This window comes from Aulonocara stuartgranti (assembly GCF_965226115.1).
Source record: "Aulonocara stuartgranti genome assembly, chromosome: 6".
Taxonomy (NCBI): domain Eukaryota; kingdom Metazoa; phylum Chordata; class Actinopteri; order Cichliformes; family Cichlidae; genus Aulonocara; species Aulonocara stuartgranti.
In genome coordinates this window covers 34,886,312-34,907,240 of record NC_138944.1, presented here as the reverse complement: position 1 = coordinate 34,907,240, position 20,929 = coordinate 34,886,312, and the positions used below count along the sequence as shown (strand labels likewise).

General features: G+C 40.4%; 1 protein-coding gene and 2 long non-coding RNA genes across 14 annotated transcripts in view; 2 read left to right on the top strand and 1 right to left on the bottom strand.

Annotated features, from left to right (window-relative positions):
• LOC309708141 (voltage-dependent T-type calcium channel subunit alpha-1I-like) overlaps positions 1 to 20,929 on the bottom strand; it is a 229,018-nt gene that overhangs the window by 3,410 nt on the left and 204,679 nt on the right. For 10 of the 11 annotated variants that reach the window (XM_082535920.1, XM_082535918.1, XM_082535917.1 and 7 more), the window contains 3 exons: positions 5,942 to 6,082; positions 3,710 to 3,844; positions 2,198 to 2,372 (listed from right to left, as the gene is read on the bottom strand). In XM_082535920.1, the coding sequence (XP_082392046.1) occupies positions 2,198 to 2,372; positions 3,710 to 3,844; positions 5,942 to 6,082 (451 nt within the window). Of the gene's footprint in view, positions 1 to 2,197; positions 2,373 to 3,709; positions 3,845 to 5,941; positions 6,083 to 12,921; positions 15,114 to 20,929 lie in introns of those variants that run through there. The other variant, XM_082535915.1, reaches the window with a different exon arrangement.
• The window catches only part of LOC309708150, a 431,095-nt gene that overhangs the window by 323,480 nt on the left and 86,686 nt on the right, over positions 1 to 20,929 (top strand). The window lies entirely within an intron of this gene.
• LOC309708152 lies at positions 8,099 to 9,810 on the top strand. The gene is made up of 3 exons (XR_014277188.1): positions 8,099 to 8,125; positions 8,238 to 8,290; positions 9,759 to 9,810. It is a non-coding gene; the product is annotated as an uncharacterized lncRNA (long non-coding RNA).

Genomic DNA, 20,929 nt, shown 5'->3' with positions numbered 1-20,929 from the left:
TTGAGCCAAGGAGGTTATGTTTTTGGTAGCTTTTGTATGTGTGTGCGTCATTTTGTCATGCTCGAAGTTTTAAATGAACTCTGATCAAATATTGTGGACGTGTAGAGCAGGGTCATGTTAATATTCCATTAAAACTTGGCTTCATCCACCAAAGTCTTCAAGGTTAAACTTGTGATTAATTGGTCAAAGCTCTAATCTTATAACTTACAAAAGACTATTCTTCTATTGTCAACATAGAAAGTGATGTATAAAGAATTAAAATATATTATCACATATATTTAAATATAGCTCAATTTTCCCACCTTAACATGGACAAAACTTTATATTTTATCTTCACAACCATTTTACAAGTTAGTGATCTGATGGCTCAACGTGTCCTTAATCTAAATGAAGAAGAAACTATTATTTCAGCTTCAGGGTAACAAGCCAAACGACAGAATGTCACACCTCATTGTACATTCTGCTAACACCACCATGTGGGGTTAAGTATCTGATGGTAATCTTTGTTCGGAAATTAAATTCTGAACACCTCATTCAGGGCACCTCTTTTCTTACTTAATTAAAAATGTTATTGCACCATATTATAAGAAAAATGAACAAAAAGACATTAATACAGTTAGTACAATGAACTGTTCAAAGTTAAAAGTTATCAGGAAGCAATTAAATGTCTTTCACACTTTAATAAACTAATATATATATATATATATATATATATATATATATATATATATATATATATATATATATAGATAGATAAAGTATATAGATAAAGTTGCATTTTGTCTGTTCTGCAAACACAATTTTTACATTTTCAAGATAGATGAGAGTTTCTCACAGGGATATATCGTCTTGAAATTAAAGTTGTAACGGGATTCTATTTCAAATTAGACCTTGAGCATCCAAACATCACAGACATATTTGGAAAAATTAAAGGTGGAGTGAAAACATTTCATCTCCCAATCTGAGCATTTAGGAATAAATATTTTAAATAAGTAAGTAAGAGGGTTAATAATTAATGGAATGGACCCTCTGAGTTAGTATGTCTGTTCTGGTGATGGCAGTTATGTTACAGGGGGTGTTCAATGTTGAATTGCACCTTAACTTGTCATTCATTAGCATATCTGTCTGCCTTATGTCTGGCTTCATCGATCACTTCTTTAACTGCAGTGGAAGTCGATCAACTATGCAGGATGTGAGAGATGTCGAGTAAAAAAGTCTTACTTTTCTATAAATGTTAACATCAATGCCAAAGTCATGTCTTAATGAAATCATAGTGGTTGATACCAATGAGGGTCAGAAAGAGCACAGATAAGTGTGATAAAGGAAGCTCATATGTCCGTTGATTTTACTCTTTATTTTTTGCTTTGTGTTTTGTGTGTATGAAAGATTACATTGAACCATTTGGATGAAAAACAATCTACAAAGGTAGGATTTACAGAACGATTATTTTTTAGACTATGCTTGGCAGTCTCTTATTTAATAATTGAAAACTATTAACAGAAATTAACAGAAAGGGTTTTTTTGCAACTTTGATCTTTTTTGGTGGTAGAGATGCATTACCACTCACTTTCTCTCTCTCAAGGTGTTTATCACTTTACGTGTAAAAGAACAAATATTTTTTGAAAAACTGCTGTGATGTAAAAGCGCACCTCCCTGAATTCCCAGTGCTTCCCGTTGTGCAGCTACTCAGTCAGAATTACAGAGTAACTGCTTTATCTATTTACAGCACTGCTGCACAAAGTTGAACATTTTTAAAGAAGCAGTCAATAATTTTGTAACGCGCCATGAAGGACTGCAGTCTTGTTTCACGGCGTAAACAGCATGAGCAAATTTGCGGTCGATAGCACGGAGCAGGTGGAATGAAAAGTTAGAGATGAGCATCTTGTTGCCTGCAGCTCTTCACAGGCAGCTCAGCGTTGCTGCTTCTTGTTATTTTATAAAACCCCTGAAACTTTTAAAACGAATCCACAGTTTACATACAGAAAAAAATGATAAAAATACAGAAAATAAAGGCAAATATTTGACAAGTGATGAGTTGTAACTACACATACAGTACAGTGTACTTTAAATAATTTGGAAATCATGAAGCCAGTAGATTTTACCACTGAGTATATCACACATGTAGTCACTTTGAAGGACACTACGAGCTACATGCAGCTTCCTTGATCTTGCGCTGTCATCTTGTTTATGCCAGTACCTTTGTCATGTGCAGGGCTTTTCTGCTCCGGTGAGGCAGGATTGCACTGATGATGGATGCCCACTTCAAACAGCCCCTGAACACCCTCCTCGCTTCCTGAGCTGGAGGGACGAAGCCCTCTGTAACCCGCCTGTCTGGGCAACTCTTCCGAACTGCGGGAGTCACTGCTGCCCCTCTGAAAGAAAGATGAAGAAAATAAGAGCAGAATTTGAAAGGAGAAGATTGACTGAAAGTGGAGATGGGAAAAAATTACCTAGAAAGAATAAATATCCAGGCGCACTGATGTTCACTGGAGCAAGAGAGACACCAAACTGAGGAGTTTCATTTCACCTTATCATAATGGAAATCTGAGTAGCATTTGTTTTTCAGTTTCAAAAAGCTCCCTTTTCATATCCCATCTATACAAGTCTGATTAAAATTGGAGGTGGTTAAAAGAAAGTAACGGCAGGCTTCAAAGCTTCAAATTGCTTGGCTGTTGTTGTTGGTTGTAAACTGGATCAAATGAGCTGGCCTTCAATACCACAGGGATGAAACAGACCAGGTGGAACGTCGGTGAGCTGAGAGCGAAGCATTCATGTGATGATGGAGATATAAAAGACATGCTCACGAACTCACACACACACACAGGAAAACATACGTACAAACTCCCATGTGCCCATGTCAAAAGCACAGTGCGAGGCATGTGTTTTAATTAGGCAGTAAAGAATGTAAATAGTCATTAATAATGATTAGCAAGACCTAAGGGCTATGATGACATGATTTTACCTGTGTGTGTGTGTAGGCATGAGTGATTAGAGCTAATGTTCATTTCTGTCCCACTTATCAGGGTTAATTTCATGGTTGCTAGCATCAGCAAATAGATGTTTTTCCTTACTGATCGCCTTGGCCAAGAAAAACATTTTAAATAACTCCTTTAGCACCATAGCAAGGATAAACTTGAAGATAGAAAAGAGACATGAAATAAACGTCGACATATCAAAACAGACAAGTTGAACATGTGCAGGCTCAGCTATCACTTTCAGATTAGCAAGAAAATACTAGTAACTTTAAACAGCCAACACGCTTTTCATTAATATTTCTAATCCTCTGTACACATTGATAGATAAATATGTCACACAGTGCTCACACCTTTAAACTCACTTGATTTTTTTGCTATGAATATTTTTTAATATGCTTCTTTTGAAAATCAAGATGTAGGCTTGCTTTTCTGAGATCATTAACAGCTTAAAAAAGATATGTGTTCCTCACAGGACGCAGACTATGAATGTGATTTTACAGAATATAATGCATTACTCTAGATTAAACTGAGTATACAGTTTGAAATGAGCTTACCAGTACTGTTAATCCCAAAAATATGTAAAGGGAACCGTCTCAGCTTGACTTTCTGTAAGAGTCACCACACTACTGGTGTGTTTGTGTATTACTTGTGTATCATGTGTTTAATACAAGTGGGAGAGATGCAAGCAAGCACAGAATATGTTCATATGTGTTGGTGTGTAAGTGTGAGAATACCTGGCTGTCTCTGACCAGCAGCTGGTAGCTGCTGTTTTCATCCAAACTCAGGTCATCAGGCAGAGCTGGAGACGATGACTTGTCGGACAGCTGCTCTGACATCAGCGATGCCTGCTCCACCTCTGCCAGTCGGACCTGTACCACAAATACACAGTAGCCAATCATGTTGAAGCTGAAATTTGACAACAGGATGTGAAATGATGAAGCCAAAAGCCAGCAGCAACTGCCCCCCGTACATACAGGCTTTGGAAATTCTAGCATTGCTAACATTAGCTTGTAGCATTCCATGGTAGTCTAAACATACTTGCCAACCTTGAGACCTCAGAATTAGGGAGACATTCAAAATCATTTGTTCCTGATTTACTCAGGAACAAATGAAACACTGAAAAAAGTCAAACAATAACATTTTTAGGTTATCTAAGTGACTTATATATATCATGTTTAACCTGAGTAGCGAAAGACCGCGGGGGTTTGAAAACGATGTGCCGGGAGTTCACTGTTCTCCCCGGCTCAGATATTTGAAGTTTACACAGCTACATTCTCGCCTGAAAATATGCTACAAGTTTATTTTGCGACCCAGAAAGAGTAATATGAGTAATATTAAAACTAAGTAGCTGCCGCTATTGTTGGAAACTGGAATTGGCTGGGCCGCGCTATGAATTCTGGCATGTGTTTTTTTATTTTTGTTGTCCGGGTTGAAAACCAGGAGAAATTCGGGAGAATGGTGGCTCCGAGAGATTTACGGGAGGGGCACTGAAATTTGGGATTATCCCGGAAAAATTGGGAGGGTTGGCATGTATGAGTCTAAACAGAACCGACTAGCATGGAATGCTACCAGCTAATGTTAGCTTCTCAGTAAAAAAAAACTAAACAAAAACAAAAAAAGTCATTGTCAGTCAATACTGCCCTTAAAATATCCACAAACCCATGAGTAATGTCACAGTGGTTGTGCCCATCTTTTATATACAGTTTTTAGTTTAAAGGTGACTTGGATATGAGTGAAATGTAGAAACAGTATCTAAAGCACACAGGCGTCACACCACTGTGACTTATACAATGACTTACACTCCTACACGCATACATACATGTACACACGTACACACTTGCATGAAATGAAACTCATACCCTGCAGATTATATATATCAAATACAAAGAATAACCTCAGCTGAAACTGGTGTTTGTTCTCATGTGTGATTGATGATTTTCACAGCTATGGCTATTACAGGAAAACTCAGGACGAGTTCACTCACTCATACATCATTTTGGTGGTGCCATGTATATCCTTTGGGCATGATTATACAAGGGGGGGAAATGTCAAGAATATCCTTACAGACAACAGAAATTAATACAAGGCAAATTCTGCCCTGTAGTAATAAACACAGCCCCGCTCTATCTTTAAAGCAAATTACATTTTGCAAGAACTGTGTTTGATTTTATTTTCAATGGGATTAAATCAGATAAAAACTGGATAATAGAAAATACATTTTAAATTGCATACAATACATATTTATTGAATACAGTATTTTAAAAAAGTCCTTTTAGGAATAAAAAATTGATTTTCTCAGTTTTTCATGAGCACATGATCTAAAAAAGTTGACATTCTGAACATAGTTTCAGCTGCACTTCTAGCTATGAAAATCCTAATGCAGTATAGTACTATGTTTTGATTGCACCGCAGTGCAATCACACCGTGTAATCTGTATTTACAGAACTACAAAAATATGTAAGTTGTATTCCTTGAACCTTGCTGGGATCTCACTCGGACAAACATAACTTACATTTATGATGTGTTTTATATAAAAGCAGCTTATGCAACGTTTTTTTCCTACTTTAATTCCTTAGTGTTAAAGATGACAATGAATAATCACATTTTTCTTGTAAAACAAAGGGGGGCCTACCAAAAAAAGTTTGGGAACCACTGTAATAGTATATCTAGAGCCCCTTACTGCACATCTGGGAAAATACTTATATGAAACAAGGAGTCAGTGTGCCACATTCACCAATTTGTGAATGTGTGTGATGTGAAATGAAGACATGCTCAGCAGTTTATTTACTGCTGAAACATTATACTGCATATGCACTGTATGTGTGTGCATTAGTAGTGTTTAGAATATATGCATCTGTATAATTGATGTAGTGGCACTTTATTACTGACTTGTAAATTTGAAATGAAGGCAGCAGATGTTTAGGGTTGTGCTTTGTGAGTGTCTGTGTGTGTGGAGCGCTGATAACCTCTTGAGGGTGACTCTTGCAGTCTTTGCAGATAGGAGGAGAGCCGTAGTGGTGAAAAACTGAACCGGAGAGATTGTCGATCAGGTCTCCTTCTAACGAGTCCTTAATTAGCAGAGAGACGCTGTCCAGCCACTGGCTCTCCTGCAATGCAGACACACAAATACAGCACTGATATTTGGCATACATAATCAGAGATGGGAACAAAGTGACGAATACAAACACTTTGCTATTGTAGTTAAGTATAAATTTCAGGTATCTGTATTTTACTTGAGTAGGGTTTTTCTACCACTTTGTACTTTTACTCCCTTTTTGAAGAAAAAAAGGGAACAGGAATATATTTTTAAACAAATGTGATGTATTTAAAGTAAAGAACTGGTGCACGGTGGCTGTGGTTTCATGGTCAGCGTTAGCTTACATCAAGTGTAGCATAGATACATTTGAAGTTGAGCTGATGATGCTTAGATTGATTCACTGAATTCGATCTTCATACCAACTAAAAACTGTTTATTACAAAGACAGAATAAACAGTGTGCTGTCAGTGTAGAGGATGGAAATCAACTACAAACACTTATAAAACATCCGCTCACATCTTGTTAAATCAGTTGTGTATGTCCAGAAACAGCAGTAAACCTCAGAGCGGTGGCCCGGGACAGCTGATCACATGTAGTTTTCAGCACTAGTATCTGTACTTCTACTTAAGTGCATGTCTGTACTTTTGGCACTTTTGTATATAAATAAACAAATAGTAATACTAATGCAAATAGTACTTCCACTATCACTCCTACTCTCCAATCTTCTATTACGGCTACAAACAATATTACTAATAAGTTTGATAAGAGTGAGTAATATTCATATTTTTAAAACTACTACTTTATTATTTCCCCCTTGATAAATCTAATATAGATAGATAACATCTAACCATTTTCATCATTCTTCATTACTTTAAATAATTAAAAAACATCCTTGTCAGTAACTACTACAAATACTGCAAACATCTGTCTTTGTGTCAAGTTAACTCAACATCTGGCTGTGCTCTTTTCTATTGTCAGACTTCCTGTTGAATCGCTACAAACACTTATAAAACATCCGCTCACATCTTGTTAAATCAGTTGTGTATGTCCAGAAACAGCATTTCTCAAGCATTTCTCATTTCTCAAGACTCAAGTCACTCAGTCACTTCCTGTCAGGCAAATTCAGCTTTTACCTTACGTTTGCTTCCAGCTTTTCAGATATTAAATACCTCTTACTGACTTTTTAAAAAATTGATAGATTAGCTTAAAGTAGCTCCATCCTTTGGTGTGTTGTTTAATTAACCACCATTTACTGAAGCTGGTGTTATTTTCAGCCGCTGCTGGCAGATTACAGACAGAGATGTGTGACTTTTTCCCACCTTGCTCTGAGCCAAAGGGGCAGATGAATGTCACCATTATAAGATGAATTACATAATCCCTTTAAGATAACAAGGCTCTGCTTTATGAGAGCTTTAGTTGGCTTAAAATTCCCACTTTTCTCACTTTCCCAAAATTTTGAGTATTTAACAGATTTTTAGACAGTATGATGTAATTATTGAAAGCTGATTAAAAAAACTTGATAAAAACAAAGTTATTTTTCTCGGTTTTTAAGGTGTATATGCCTGCTTTCTTCATATGTTTAATGCAAGCAGTAGAGATTGTGACGAGAGATGAGCTCGAATGCCTGGAATCAACTGTTCAAAGTAACAGTCCACAGTGGGTGTGGGTGGAGCCGAGTGTCAGGGATGATTTGTGACAGAAGGATAGCAGCAAGAGTGAAAACGAAGGTTTACAAATGGTAGTGAGACCTGCAATGATGTATGGTTTGGAGACGATGGCACTAAGAAAAGGCCAGGAGGCTGAGATGGTGGCAGAGTTGAAGATGTTTGGATTTTCATTGGGAGTGGCCCGATTGGGCAAGATTAGAAAAGAGCAGATTGGAGGGAGAGCTCAGGTTGAGCAGATGAAGAGAAAGTTAGAGAGGCAAGGCTGAGCTGGGATAGTGAATATACTGAACAAAGGGTCTTGAATTGAATTGAAGGAGGCCATGCCGAGGGTTGGTGTGACAGAAGAGGATGGTCGGCATAAGATGAGATGGAGGCAGATGATCTGCTGTGGTGACCCATAAAGGAAGCAACCGAAAGAAGCAGAAGAAGAGCCATAATCATTAAAAGTAATGAGGATTGTTACAAGATCTGAAACAGGCAAATGAGGCTGTAACTTCAATAGTAAAAGCTTTACTGAGGTCAGTAGGGTAATTTTCTCATCAATTTCTATTCAAACAGACCTTCGTTTGCAGCCAGAGGACATGGGCATTTTAAAAAAAAGCAGGTTTAAGGTCCGTCCAACACTGTCAAGTCAAGTCAAGTCAAGTTTATTTATAGAGCACATTTAAAAACAACCAAGGCTGACCAAAGTGCTGTACAGTAAATACAGATAAAAATACAATAGAACACAATTTCGTAATAACACCTCGCTGATAAAAATAAAATAAAAATATATAAAACAAATAAATTAAACCTTTCTAAAAGCCAATGAAAAGAGGTGAGTTTTAAGAGCGGTTTTAAAAGTTTCTAGGCTTTTGGAGAGTCTGACGTGAGGAGGTAAACTGTTCCACAGTCTGGGTGCAGCCACAGCAAACGCCCTCTCTCCCTTTGTCTTTAATTTATACCTGGGAACATCTAAAAGCATCAGGTCGGCTGACCTCAAAGATCTCCTGGGGCGATAAGTACTAAGGAGTTCTGACAGGTAAGAAGGTGCAGTGCCATTTAAAACCTTAAAAGCCAGCAATAAGATTTTAAAATCAATCCTAAAGGCAACTGGGAGCCAGTGGAGAGAGCAGAGAACCGGAGTGATGTGGTCTCTTTTTTTGAACCGGTCAACAGGCGAGCGGCAGCGTTCTGCACCAGTTGAAGGCGATGTAGACAGGAACGATCTAGGCCAGCATAGAGGGAATTGCAGTAGTCTAGCCGTGAAGTAATAAAAGCATGGACCACTCTTTCTAGATCGTTCCTGCAAAGGTAAGACTTGACTTTGGCTAAAATCCGCAAATGATAAAAAGATCCCTTAACTACAGAGCTGATTTGTTTATCAAGTTTAAAAGCATTGTCAAAAATAACACCAAGACTCTTAATGGAAGAAGTGCAATCGGAGGTTAGGGGTCCCAAAAAGTCAAGAGAGAAGTTGGGATCTTTAGGAAGCCCAAACACAATGACTTCAGTTTTGCTTTCATTAAGGTGTAAGAAGTTAAGAGTCATCCAAGTCTTAATGTCAGACAAGCAGGAGAGTAGCGGCTGCAAAGAAACATTGCAGTTCAACCTCAGAGGGAGGTAGATCTGAATATCATCGGCAAAGATGTGGAAGGACACATTATGTTTACGGAGCACATCGCCCAGAGGGAGCAAGTACAGAATAAACAACAGGGGGCCTAGTATGGACCCCTGAGGTACGCCACAGGTTAAAGGAGCTCTGGGAGATGACAGTTCACCAAGGTGAACAGAAAAACTCCTATTATTCAAATAGGACTGGAAAAACTTTAAGACAGTGCCCTTTAAACCGACACAGTGTTGAAGGCGGGATAGCAGTATGTTGTGATCAACACTGGCTTGGCCTTTTCTGCTACTGATTACACCCTTGATGATAGACTTACTGTACGTAAAAAATAAATGTCTCTTTATTCAGAGGTTTCTCCCTTTGATGAACACAATCCTGTTTAAATCTGTGAAAAACAACTTGTTCTTTTGCATCTCCTCCTTTGTTTTTCTGTCTTTTAAATATTATTTCTCTCACTTTGTCTTGTTTCCCAGGGTACTACTCACTTTCTCACTCTTAGCCCTGAACCCCGAAGTCTCCTTACCGCATGTCTAAAGTTCAAGACTCCCCATTCCCTCCAGGACCTGCTTTTTGTTCCCATTTCTCTTCATATAGGAGTACCTGATAAAGGGTGTGAGGTGAAGAGGTGAACCGCAGCTGATTGCCAGTCTGTGGCAGCACCCACTGATATACTGTGAGCAACACATACACATTGTTTCATGTGCTGACAGATGCGCAGCATGGGGTAAGGCAGTCTGATTGATTGGCTCAGCTGGGGTCCTTGGTTGTGGTAAATGCTGCCCATGATGCTGTTTGACTCAATGTCTTTCTCTGTATATATTCTTTCATCCAGAAATCCAGTCTGAACAGGACTTAGTGCAACCTTCTTTAGATTTTGTGCCCTACACTCAGATCCATTTCTTCTAACCCAAGTCAGCTTTTTGATCATTCTAACAGTGTGTAAACTGCAAGCCACGCCTTCTGGTCCATCATCAGTATCTGACCTCACAAATGTGCTTCTTAAGAATAGTCAAAGATTCCCATAAACACTCCTAAACCTTGTCTTGATGCATGCTCAATCATCCAGGTACGTAAATCCCAAAAGGTTGATTCTGTTCATCTGGACGTAGCGTTTTCAGTGAGAGAAACATTTTGTGACTCATTCAAACCACTGATCAATGGGCTATGATCACTGGTTGTTGAGCAATGGTCTCATAGTTTGCATATCAATGATTAAGGAACTGACCTCACAGCCCATTGTTCATTCAGTGGGTAGTTTCAGTCATTATGCAAATGTACTGTTTATAAGGTTGGGGAAACCTGCAGTTAGCCGAGACTGAAGAAGTCACTTAGATGAGTGATGAAATGTTTCTCCTACTGAAAACGTTACGTCCAGATAAACACAATCAACCTTATGGGACTCCTAAACCTTGAAGTGTTAAAGGCTGGCCCAACATCTTGCTAACTGCTTAGGGAATACATATTTTTCCGTAGCAACCAGTTTCTACACCTGTGTGATTGAGGCTTGAATTAAACTATTCAATTAAGAGGCATTGGGAGGGCTCAACCCAGGGTTGCGGTCATGGCCTGTTAAGGGCTCTGTTGGCTCTTAGGTGATGGTTTCCTCATGGATGCGTGCAACGGGGCCAGGGGAGGGTCTGTGCTCACAGACGTGGGTTACTGACCTGGTAGCCTGGCTGCCCAGGTGGGCCTGGGGTTCTGGGGGTACCCCATCTCCGGGCTGGGGCCCTGGCTGGTGTGTCGGGGTTGTGGGCGGGTGGGTGTATGGGGGCTCAGCCCTGGCGCGGGGTGCCACCAGTGTATCGAGCCACCTGTGGGGCTCTTCAACTGGTGGGGGAGGCTGTTACATCTTGCAGGAGGTCTCCTCTCTCCAGGAACTCACTCTGCAGGTGAGGGAGAGATATTGGAGAGGTGGAGGAAGATCTCAGCCTGGGTGTCTATTGTCTTGTGTAGTCTTGAAGATGAGTGGATGACGGGGTGGTGGTGCAGTTTTCTCTGTGGTGGGGTCAGGTGGGCTGTCCCGGGCTCTGTGGGGCTGGGCGGTGCTGCTGAATTGGGCCCCGGTCTGGATGGGCCTGGGCCCCCTTGCCCTGGTGGGTTCCAGAGTATGGGGGTGCCTACTGGGGTCAGCGGGGGATCTCCAGCTGCCTCCCTCTTCGCGCTCCACCACAATCACCCACACATGCAGGGTCTTGGGGTAAAGTTGTGTCACCAGGGTGCAGGGGAGGCATCCCCCCCTCTGTCCCCTTCTGGCTGCCTGTGCCTCAATTTTATCCCACAACTTAGACATTCACATTACTCACTCTCTCATAACACATACATATAAGTCCTTGGGGGTGGGCATGCTACACGGCATCCAGATGACCATCAGGGTGTATGAGGGAGGTTTGGAGTTTTCACACACACCCGTTCTCTGCTGCCTGTTGGAGCGGGGGGCCTGGGAAGAGGAGCTGGCCGTCCGATTGGGGTCTGGAATGTGGGGCCTCCCTGCTGCTGCAGAGTCGGGGCGGTCTGCTTCTCTCCACCCCAGGGAAAAGGGTAACACTGACATCTCAGGCCCTCCAAGGTATGGAGGCCTATCTCCCCCCAACACTCCCCCTGCCAGTGCATTGGTGGTTCTTGGTGTCCAGGGATGGGCGTCCAGGTACGCACCGGTGGCTGCTTGTCAGGGCCTGGAGCCTGGGGCTCGCTCGGGCCCCTTCGGGGGGTGGGGTGCCCTCGGCCTCTCGGCCTGGGGCTCAGTCACTCTGGCACAGCTGGCTGCAGGCAGAGCTCACGGGCACGTCACTGCAACCCCCCCTCATTTGGGGCTCTTCAGCTCTTTCCGGGAGAGTGGCACGGTTGCCCCTCCGTTGGTCTTCCTTGGTCTCTGGTGCTCTGAGGGCCTCTGGATGTGTGGAGCCTGGATCTCCTCCATACCTGCTTCATACCCTGGAGGACGGGGCTGTGGCTCCCCACACCCTCTAGCAGATCATTACATGAAGGAACCTTTTAAATACAAGCGCACTCATGCTCACAGGTGTACACACGGGTGCTCACACACACAAACTACACCCTTTTTGGCTCCTACCTCAAAGCACACTGTGCGCTGTTGATCCTACGTGCTGCACAATAATATTCAATATTTAATATTTACTGTTATATTCACATAGGTCATCGCGATGATGTTGTTTATTATATTGCTCTTTTTTTTTGCTTGTTTTCTCTTTTTTCTTTCTCAGCAGGTGATCCAGGTGATTGATATAGGTATTTTTTGTCTGTTTGTTTTGTTGGTTTTTGTTTTTTGCCCTTTATCACTTTCCTCTTCCCCGCTGTTTTTCTTTCCCTCTTTCTTTCTCCCCTTTCTTTCCCCCAGTCATGTCTGTCCCGTGTGTAGCAAGTGAAAATAAAATAAAATAAACAATAAAAACAAAGGTGAATCAAATAGACCAATACGGCAAGGCTGGGATGGTCAATTTGGTAAAGTAAATCCATTGGGCATCTTTCTTTGCCTTTAGACAATAATTCTGATGGCAAAAGAACCAAACGGGACAGGCGAAAAAAAAAAAGAGAGGCATTGGAGTGCTGCAGCCCTATTTATTTAATATTTTTAGTTCTGCTGCAAATAGCAACAACACAGTGAGAGCTTACACAGTAGAGTGCCTACCAACAAGAACACATATCAGCAGTTAGTAGACCCGTATGGTATATTCCCCTACAGATAAGGAAATGAAAAAAAAATACAACAGAAGAGGGAAAACAAGCCAAGAGAAACACAATGCTCATTAAAATGTATTTCAGTCTTATCACTGCATACATGCTGAATGGTCACAGAATCGCTGTCTGAAAGAGTCTAGGCTCCCTGTGGAGACAGTTGGGTATTTAGGAAATTGATGTACAGCTCACATGAAGAGAGTCCATAAAAGAAATAATGCTGCATCACTGCAAATTTCTTCTGCCTGTCTCTGTGGTGTTATGTACCAATAATGATAAAAATCAACAGCTCTTGTGCAGAATTCCAGCCTTACCTTACAGCCTACATGCAGGGAAGAGTACAGCCATACAAGATGTGCTTAAACTTCACATAAAGAGTAGAGCGTTTGGACTGAGATAATTTCAAATAAAACACTTAAAAAAAAAAAAAAGCCAGAACAATATTATTTTACTGTTGCATTATTCATGCTCTCAGAAAGACTTCACTTTGTAATGGCTCCATTACTAGATGTTCATGGTGATTTGAAAACAAAACATTTGGGAGAAAAAAAAAGGCAATCAATTGTCATTAAGTGGATGCACGCTGGGTTGTAATTAGTCAGTATGAATCTCACAGGGCCTCGGAAAGGGAAAGTCAGCAGCTCCAAGAGTGAAAAACACTTTTATGGGGTGATAAATAATAACTGCCTGGTTACCATTATTTGATTTCATTTACATTTTACAGAAATGCATTAATAGCTTTTTAATTACAAAGGCCAGAAATAACAGTGTGAAAAGAAATAAAGCTTCAGAACCAAATTTAAACCATGCTCACGCCATGATCTGGGCCCAGACGGTGTTAAGAGGATGTTATTGTATTGTATGTTATCATCTAAAAACATTTCCTTTTATGAAAATCGTGCATTTTTATATAAGGAGATCATTTCGTATAGCAATAAGAAAAGAACCTTTTTGGCACTGGTCACGATACAAATCTTTTTCATCCTGACAAAATTTTAACATGGTTCTTTGTAGTCTTCGTAGTTTTCCAACATGACCGCACTGGAACAGGAAGCGGGCATGTGCAAACTGTTCCCACAAAGTTGGGAGCATGAAATTGACCAAAATGTCTGTTGAAGTGTCCCTTCCAACGTAACTAAAGGCTGAGCCCAACTCATGAAAAGCAACCTCACACGATAATCCCTCCTCCACCAAACTTTACAATTAGCAGCATGCAGTCAGACAAGTACCGTTTTCCAACTACTAAACCCAGAGTCGTTCTTTAGATTAGGATTTCCGCTCATTACTGCTCTAGCGTCTAGTGGTGGTGTGCTTTACACCACTGCATCTGACACTTTGCATTGCGTAAGGCTTGGATGCAGCTGTTCAGCCATGGTAATTCATTCCACGAAGCTAGCAACTGGTCGTTGCCAGGATGTCATTCACAGGTCTCTAGGTGTGCATAACAGAGGCTTTAGCCAGTAATGACGGCCAACAGCTTCCATAATTTCCAATCAGGAATACACACTTTTCTCTCATGCTATGATTGCTGCGACCGGTCTCTAAGCCGGTGTGAATGAGGCCCGATTTGGGTTTCTGAACTTTAATTTATGGTTTTATACTTAAAAAATATTGCTTAAAAATGTCTTACTGGCAAAATACAGTTGTTTTATTTCAGTCATATTTGCTATGACTGCATTTTTGATTGCAAAGAATGTGGCAATATAAATACACATAAGAACAGGCCCTTGGTGCTTTTGATCTAATTTCTTTTAAAAAAAAAGCTGTTTCCCTGCTAATCAGAATGAAGATTAATAATACAGTGCAGCTAAAAAAAGGCTCATGAAAAGAGTTCCTCCCCTTTCCCGTTTCATCCATCTTTTACTGCGTTTCTGGTTAAAAATAACATTAGGCTGACAGACAATGAGCTATAAGCACAATGAGACGCCACCCACTCACAAGCTCACTGTGTCTTTAACCATTCCAAAGTCAGCCTCTGCCACCGTTCCCTCGGCTCTGATTGCTTACCCTTTGATTCAATGTCATTCTTCAGATGGGTGACAATGTTAATTTCCTTTCAGATGAGCCAAAGTACAGAAGATCACTTGGGTTAATTAGGTCCACACAGCGCCCAAAAAGTAATCTGATTCCAGTATCTGTAAGGATCGTCAAAAGGAATGAGATGCATCATACCTGCAGGGTTGATTATTGGTACAAGCTGGGGGACATGAGTTATTAAAAGTAATCTGAGCTTAATGTCAACAGGAGAAAGAAGAAAAAAATGTTATAGTGACAGTGTGGATCTGCCTCTGAACATATTAGACATAATAAAACTTATAATCATGGTGAACAAGTTAATAAAAATGAGTAAAATGAGGCTGTCCCTGTATAAAAGTTGCATTTTTTTAGCAATGCAGTGCATCTCAGTTCACTCTTTAATCTAGTTTTAAGTCTTTTTTAGCCTCAGCAAGAAAGAACTTAAAGGGTTCATTAAGCTAAAGGCAAAAAAAAAAAAAAAAGAAGTAAAAGAGCACAATGTGCTGGGAGTGCAAGTTTAGTTACTATATACAGTTAATTAGATTTAATGGCACAGTCACTAAGCAATCTTAAGTTAAAAGCTTCTATAATCAGTATTTTACATTAGGACTGAACAAAACAGTTAATGGATCCAATTTACATAGTGCTTTTCAGTCTTATTGACCACTCAAAGCACTCTGCATTACACGACCAAATCACCCATTCATTCAGTGTGAGACACACTGACTTCATATATTTGACGTCCACACACGACTTCATGCTACAGTGACTTATCGGGGACAGTTCTGGGGCTTCTAGAGGGACCAGGGACTGACACCAGTCTTCCCGTTACTGAATGAGCCACTGTTTGCCCAAATACACTTGACTAATTCAACATTTTCACAATCTTTTTTTTTTTTACCAAAATTACAAAAATGTCCACATATATATTCTTATAAAGGTCATTACACACAGAAATGTTGAATTTTTCAGATCCCAACTTGTCATGTCACGTCTATAGACACATTCAAATTTGTTCTCAAAAAATGTTGACATCAAGTGCTGATGATGTGGTTCTAAACAAGAAAAGGAGGAAACTGAGATTGTGGGTTCATCCGATTGTCATGAGATGTCAGGAGCAGGGGGAATTTCATGGTTTGACCCAGAAGTTAAAGCTGTCTACTTACTGTTTTCATACAAAACAAATAAATAAGTTATTATTTAACTATTTCCATATTCAAATGCAGTTTGAGCTACAAGCACACTCGTTGGCAAATGCAGTATTGTGATTGGTCTATTGGTCTGATTGGTGCTCTATTTATTTAAAAAAACAAACAAACAAACAAACATCTAATTTATAATTTCACTGGATGCAAATTAATCCAGTAAAATGATGTAATCAGTGTGAATGGCTGTATTACGAATTCGTCCCTCACCAACCTGTCTGCTCTACCATAATAACTACTCTGATAAGAACACGATTAATAAAATAAAACAAATAAATGAAACAAAAAAGATTAACACCAGGAGCCCGGCGAGGGTCCATAGTGCTCTTCCAGAAAGCTTCCTGTACTCGTAACTCTATTCTGCATAATCATTTGGAAATATGCTTGTGTGTTCTCAGAGAATAGGACAGCCTAGCATTCAGGTGGGTAATAGCTCTGTTTAGGGTTCTTGTTTCTTTTTTAAGAACAGCTGGCATCGATGCCAACAACAGTGTCTGTGTTTACAGGGTCACTTCTAATCATTTCTAATGAGCCACCTTGCAGTTTACTCACTTGGCGCTGCTGCCACCAGTCCAAACAAATTAGTTAAGCTCAGAAGTAAACACTCCAGCAGATTCTTGCGGGATGCAAACAGACCTTTAGTTCCTCCACACAATTATTCAATGTGTCAAACACAGTCACCCTTCATTCAAGCATTTGCTCAATCACTTGATGCAACAATCACTTCTCTGCTCACTCCCTCACTTTCCCAAACTGCTAGTGCTCCTTCTCCCTCCCCAGCCCGTCTCAGTTTTTCCACATAGTTGTTCTATTTTTCCTTTGTTTGTTTCCCTCCCTCTTTGTTTGTTGCCACCTTTGCTTATTTACATGTGTCTTTCTTTCTGCTCCAGCAGGCACACATCTAAAAATACCTGTTCTCGTCTGCAGGTGCAACAGTTCCAGTGGGATTAGAAATGTGGCGTCTACTGACTGGCATCCTTTTCCCCCCACTGCTGGTGTTTTTTGGTAAAGATGGTGGCCATTTAATATTTTTACACATGTGCGCGGCAGTTCTCGGTATACGTCTCAGTCTTGTGATTTATGTGCTTTACAGTTTTTCTCAAATGCTAAAACACATGTCACAAACGTTACCACCAGGTCCCCCAATGTCCAAACACAACACCCTTCTCTAAAGCTACATAAACACAACCACACCTTCCCACTGCAAAACTCAAACTCCCACACCAAGAGAGGAGCTCGAAGCTGTCAAAACTGTAAACACTATACACAGCATTACACACTACAGCAAAACAATTGAAAACACAATGCTCAATTTGTGAGAAGGTTCTTTGTTTCATAACTGCCAATCCATATTTTAGAAACTATACAGTAACGGATCGTCGTAGATCTCTGCAGAGGATTAGGCATTTAGATTTGTGAGTTTCATATGAGTAGTATAAATCTATAGAAAATCCTGCATGTACGTACACTACTGTAACACAACTCAATGCAAAAACAGAATCTATTGCACACAACAGTAATCTTGAAAACATGAACAGGGTGTGAAGTTTTTTTATTTACGTTATTCACACCACACACACACCACAATCACTGTGCGGCATCATGTCGCTGAGCTGTTGCTCGCATCTCGTCCGTAATGATGGTGCGAGGTTGTCTTGCTCTCCCTCCTGGACCTTCTCCTCTCCCATGTTGGCCTTCTCCTCTTCCTCATTGGCCTGCTCCTCTTCTTCCAGGGCCAGCTCTTCTCCCTCCTCTGCATCAAATTCCTCTTCCCCTGACTCTGCCTTCATCCATTGTGTTTGTTTGGAATCTTCAGCATACTGTGCACTCTGAACTTGCTTTTACATGTGGGTACAGCATTAGCAACAAGTGTCTTCAATTTTGAGTCATTGTGTGTAGTGAATGACGCCAGGTGTGTTCCCTGTGTTCAAAGATTGGTGACTGTGGCAAGCATTTTGCATCACATGGGCTTTCATTTGAGAATATGAGCAGAGTTGTTTTGCAACATGTGTTTTAGCAAGGAAAAATGTGTTTAGATTTATGAGTACAGAGGGTTGTGTTTTGTGAATTGTGTCTTCATGTGACATGTGTTTATGGTACTGGAATATGGTGGCTACATTTAGTAAATGTGTTTAGACTACTGGTCATTTGGGTTACAGGATTGGCTTTTGTGTTTTAACATTTGAGAAAAACTGTAATATATCTTTATGTGTGGGTGTAAAAGTCACCTCTAACACCTTGTATGCACACAAGTAGGGCAGCGGTGTTTCATGAATAAAAACAACTCCAGCTGCTGTGCAGTCCCACTGAGCCTGACGGATGCTTGCGGTACCAACTGCCACTGTAGATTAAATTAATGAAGTCTTGAAATAACCAGAATAAACATGCTAATCGTGTACAGTTCATCATATATTCACAGCCTGTTTGAGTACTTTTAATATGAGCCAGGCTCAAGTTTGAGCTGCAACTATCACTTTATGAATGAAATTCAAATTCAAATTGTATTTGTCACGTACACAGTCATACACAGTACGATGTGCAGTGAAATGCTTAGACAACTGCTCGTGACCTAAAGAAAAGAAGACTATGAATAGGATAGGAAACAAATATGAAAATCAAAATGAAGGGTAAATTTAGCTAGGAAGGAATAAAATATAAAAATTAAAGTTAAAAATAAAATAACTGTACAACAAAATACACAATACACAATATAGAAATATATAAGAATATATGAAGAAATATAGAACAATAACAGCAGCTGTACAAGTACTAAATGGTATGAAGAAATATAATATCCAGGGTTGTGCAATCCACATGTGTAAGTGTCTTGTGCAGTGCAAATATGCTTAAAGTGATTTATTTAAGTGACTTGTGATAAAGTGATTCGATTAGATGACCACACAGTGTAGTTGTGCAGTGGCCACTAGTGTAAACAAATGTCCAGAATGTCCAGCGTGTGTGTAAAAACCATATGTGTGGGTCAGTACTATGTGGTGGTGTGATTGAGAGACCGTATCGCCTGCGGGAAGAAGCTCCTCCTCAGTCTCTCTGTGTTGGTCTTCAGGGAGCGGAATCGCTTTCCTGACCTCAACAGAGAGAACAGTCTGTTGTTGGGATGGCTGAGGACTGTTCTCTCTGAATGAAGAAATTAGATAAAAATTAAGAGTAAAATTTGCCTCTTCTCTGTATTTTAAAGAAAATCAAATAATGTGGGTGTTTTTGACTGTGTGACAGAAGATCTACAGCAGTTTCTACAAAAATGGGATGTTCTTTTCTACTTTTCTCATGTTTTATGAAGCAATAAGTGATCAGCTAATAAAAAAAAACTGAACAATGTAAAAGGGTATTTTCAACTACGCTGTTTAAAAACGTCTACAAAGTCAGTTATCGGTCTCTCTCATTAGGGAGCAAAATGTGAATTCATTTCACAGGCGTGTGCAGATGTGCAATAGGTGCATGTTGAATGGGCTGCAGGTCTCATGTGACCAACAGTGATAATAAAGAAAAACTAGAAATAGAAGTCAGTGAGGAAGGAGGAGAGAAAAGTGGTCTGTGGCCACCACCTGCCTAACCATCCCCTTTTGGGGCTTGTCTTGTTGTTGCTTCTCCAGCTCACTTGTTGTCACTTTCATTTCACCAAAAGAGGTAAAAGGGCTTTCCAATGGCTCATGCTTTTCAAACTTGAGGTTTGAGTGACATTGCATATTACTCAGATGATTGAGTGTTAACTTAATTTATACTCTGATGAGTATTTTGTGATTTGATAACCTTTATCCTTCATTAATTGATGAAGTGGCTTCAGTTGCCTAACACAGCAGTCCCCAACCCCCGGGCCTCGGACTGGTACCGGTCCGTGAGTCGTTTGGTACCGGGCCGCGAGAGTTGAGGCTCAGGTGTGAAATGTATAGTTTTCAGGGTTTTTATCGGTTTTCAGCGTTATTTTGTTATCGTTTTTATCGTTAACTCGGTTTTCCTGGGTCTTTTCACGTGTGCTATGAATAAATCCTCTTTTTTTCAGTACCGGTACTAGTTTTATTTTGTTGTATTTATTTACAACCTTAAAGACCTTAAATATTGTCGGGCATAAACCGGTCCGTGGCGCAAAAAAGGTTGGGGACCGCTGGCTTAACATGTGAAAGATCCCTGCTTTGAGTCTGGGAGGGGACACTAAGGGACATTTGGTGAAAAAGTCAAACAAGTGCTGTGGTGATGCCCAGTTGTGACCCCTCAGCTAGAGCAGGTCATCTACTAATCGAAAGGTTGGTGATTCGATTATTGGCCGCTGCAGTCTGCATGCCAAATATCCTTGGGCGAGATACTGAACCCCAAGTTACTCCCTGATTCATTCATTGCAGAGTGAATGTCTGTGAATGTTAGACAGCAAGCACTAAAGCATAAAAAACTGCTTGTGTGAAGGAGGTATGTTGTATGAATTGCTTTGAGTGCTTAAGGAGAGTAGATATATGAGCCAGTCCATTAACCGCTAAGGAGCAGCTGAAAGACCTTTTTAATTGAAGAACTGCTAACACTAGTATATGTTGGCAAGGACATGGGTTAGAAGCCCAACCAGTCATGTGCAAATAGCTTTCTTTAGTTCTGAAAATTTAGTTATGGTGGTGGTCAGAGGGCCCGGTGGCGCCAGTGTCCAGCAGCCTGGCCTCTGTCAGTGCACCCCAGGGCAGCTGTGGCTACAATGTACAATGTGGCTACAATACAATGGGTGGATAACT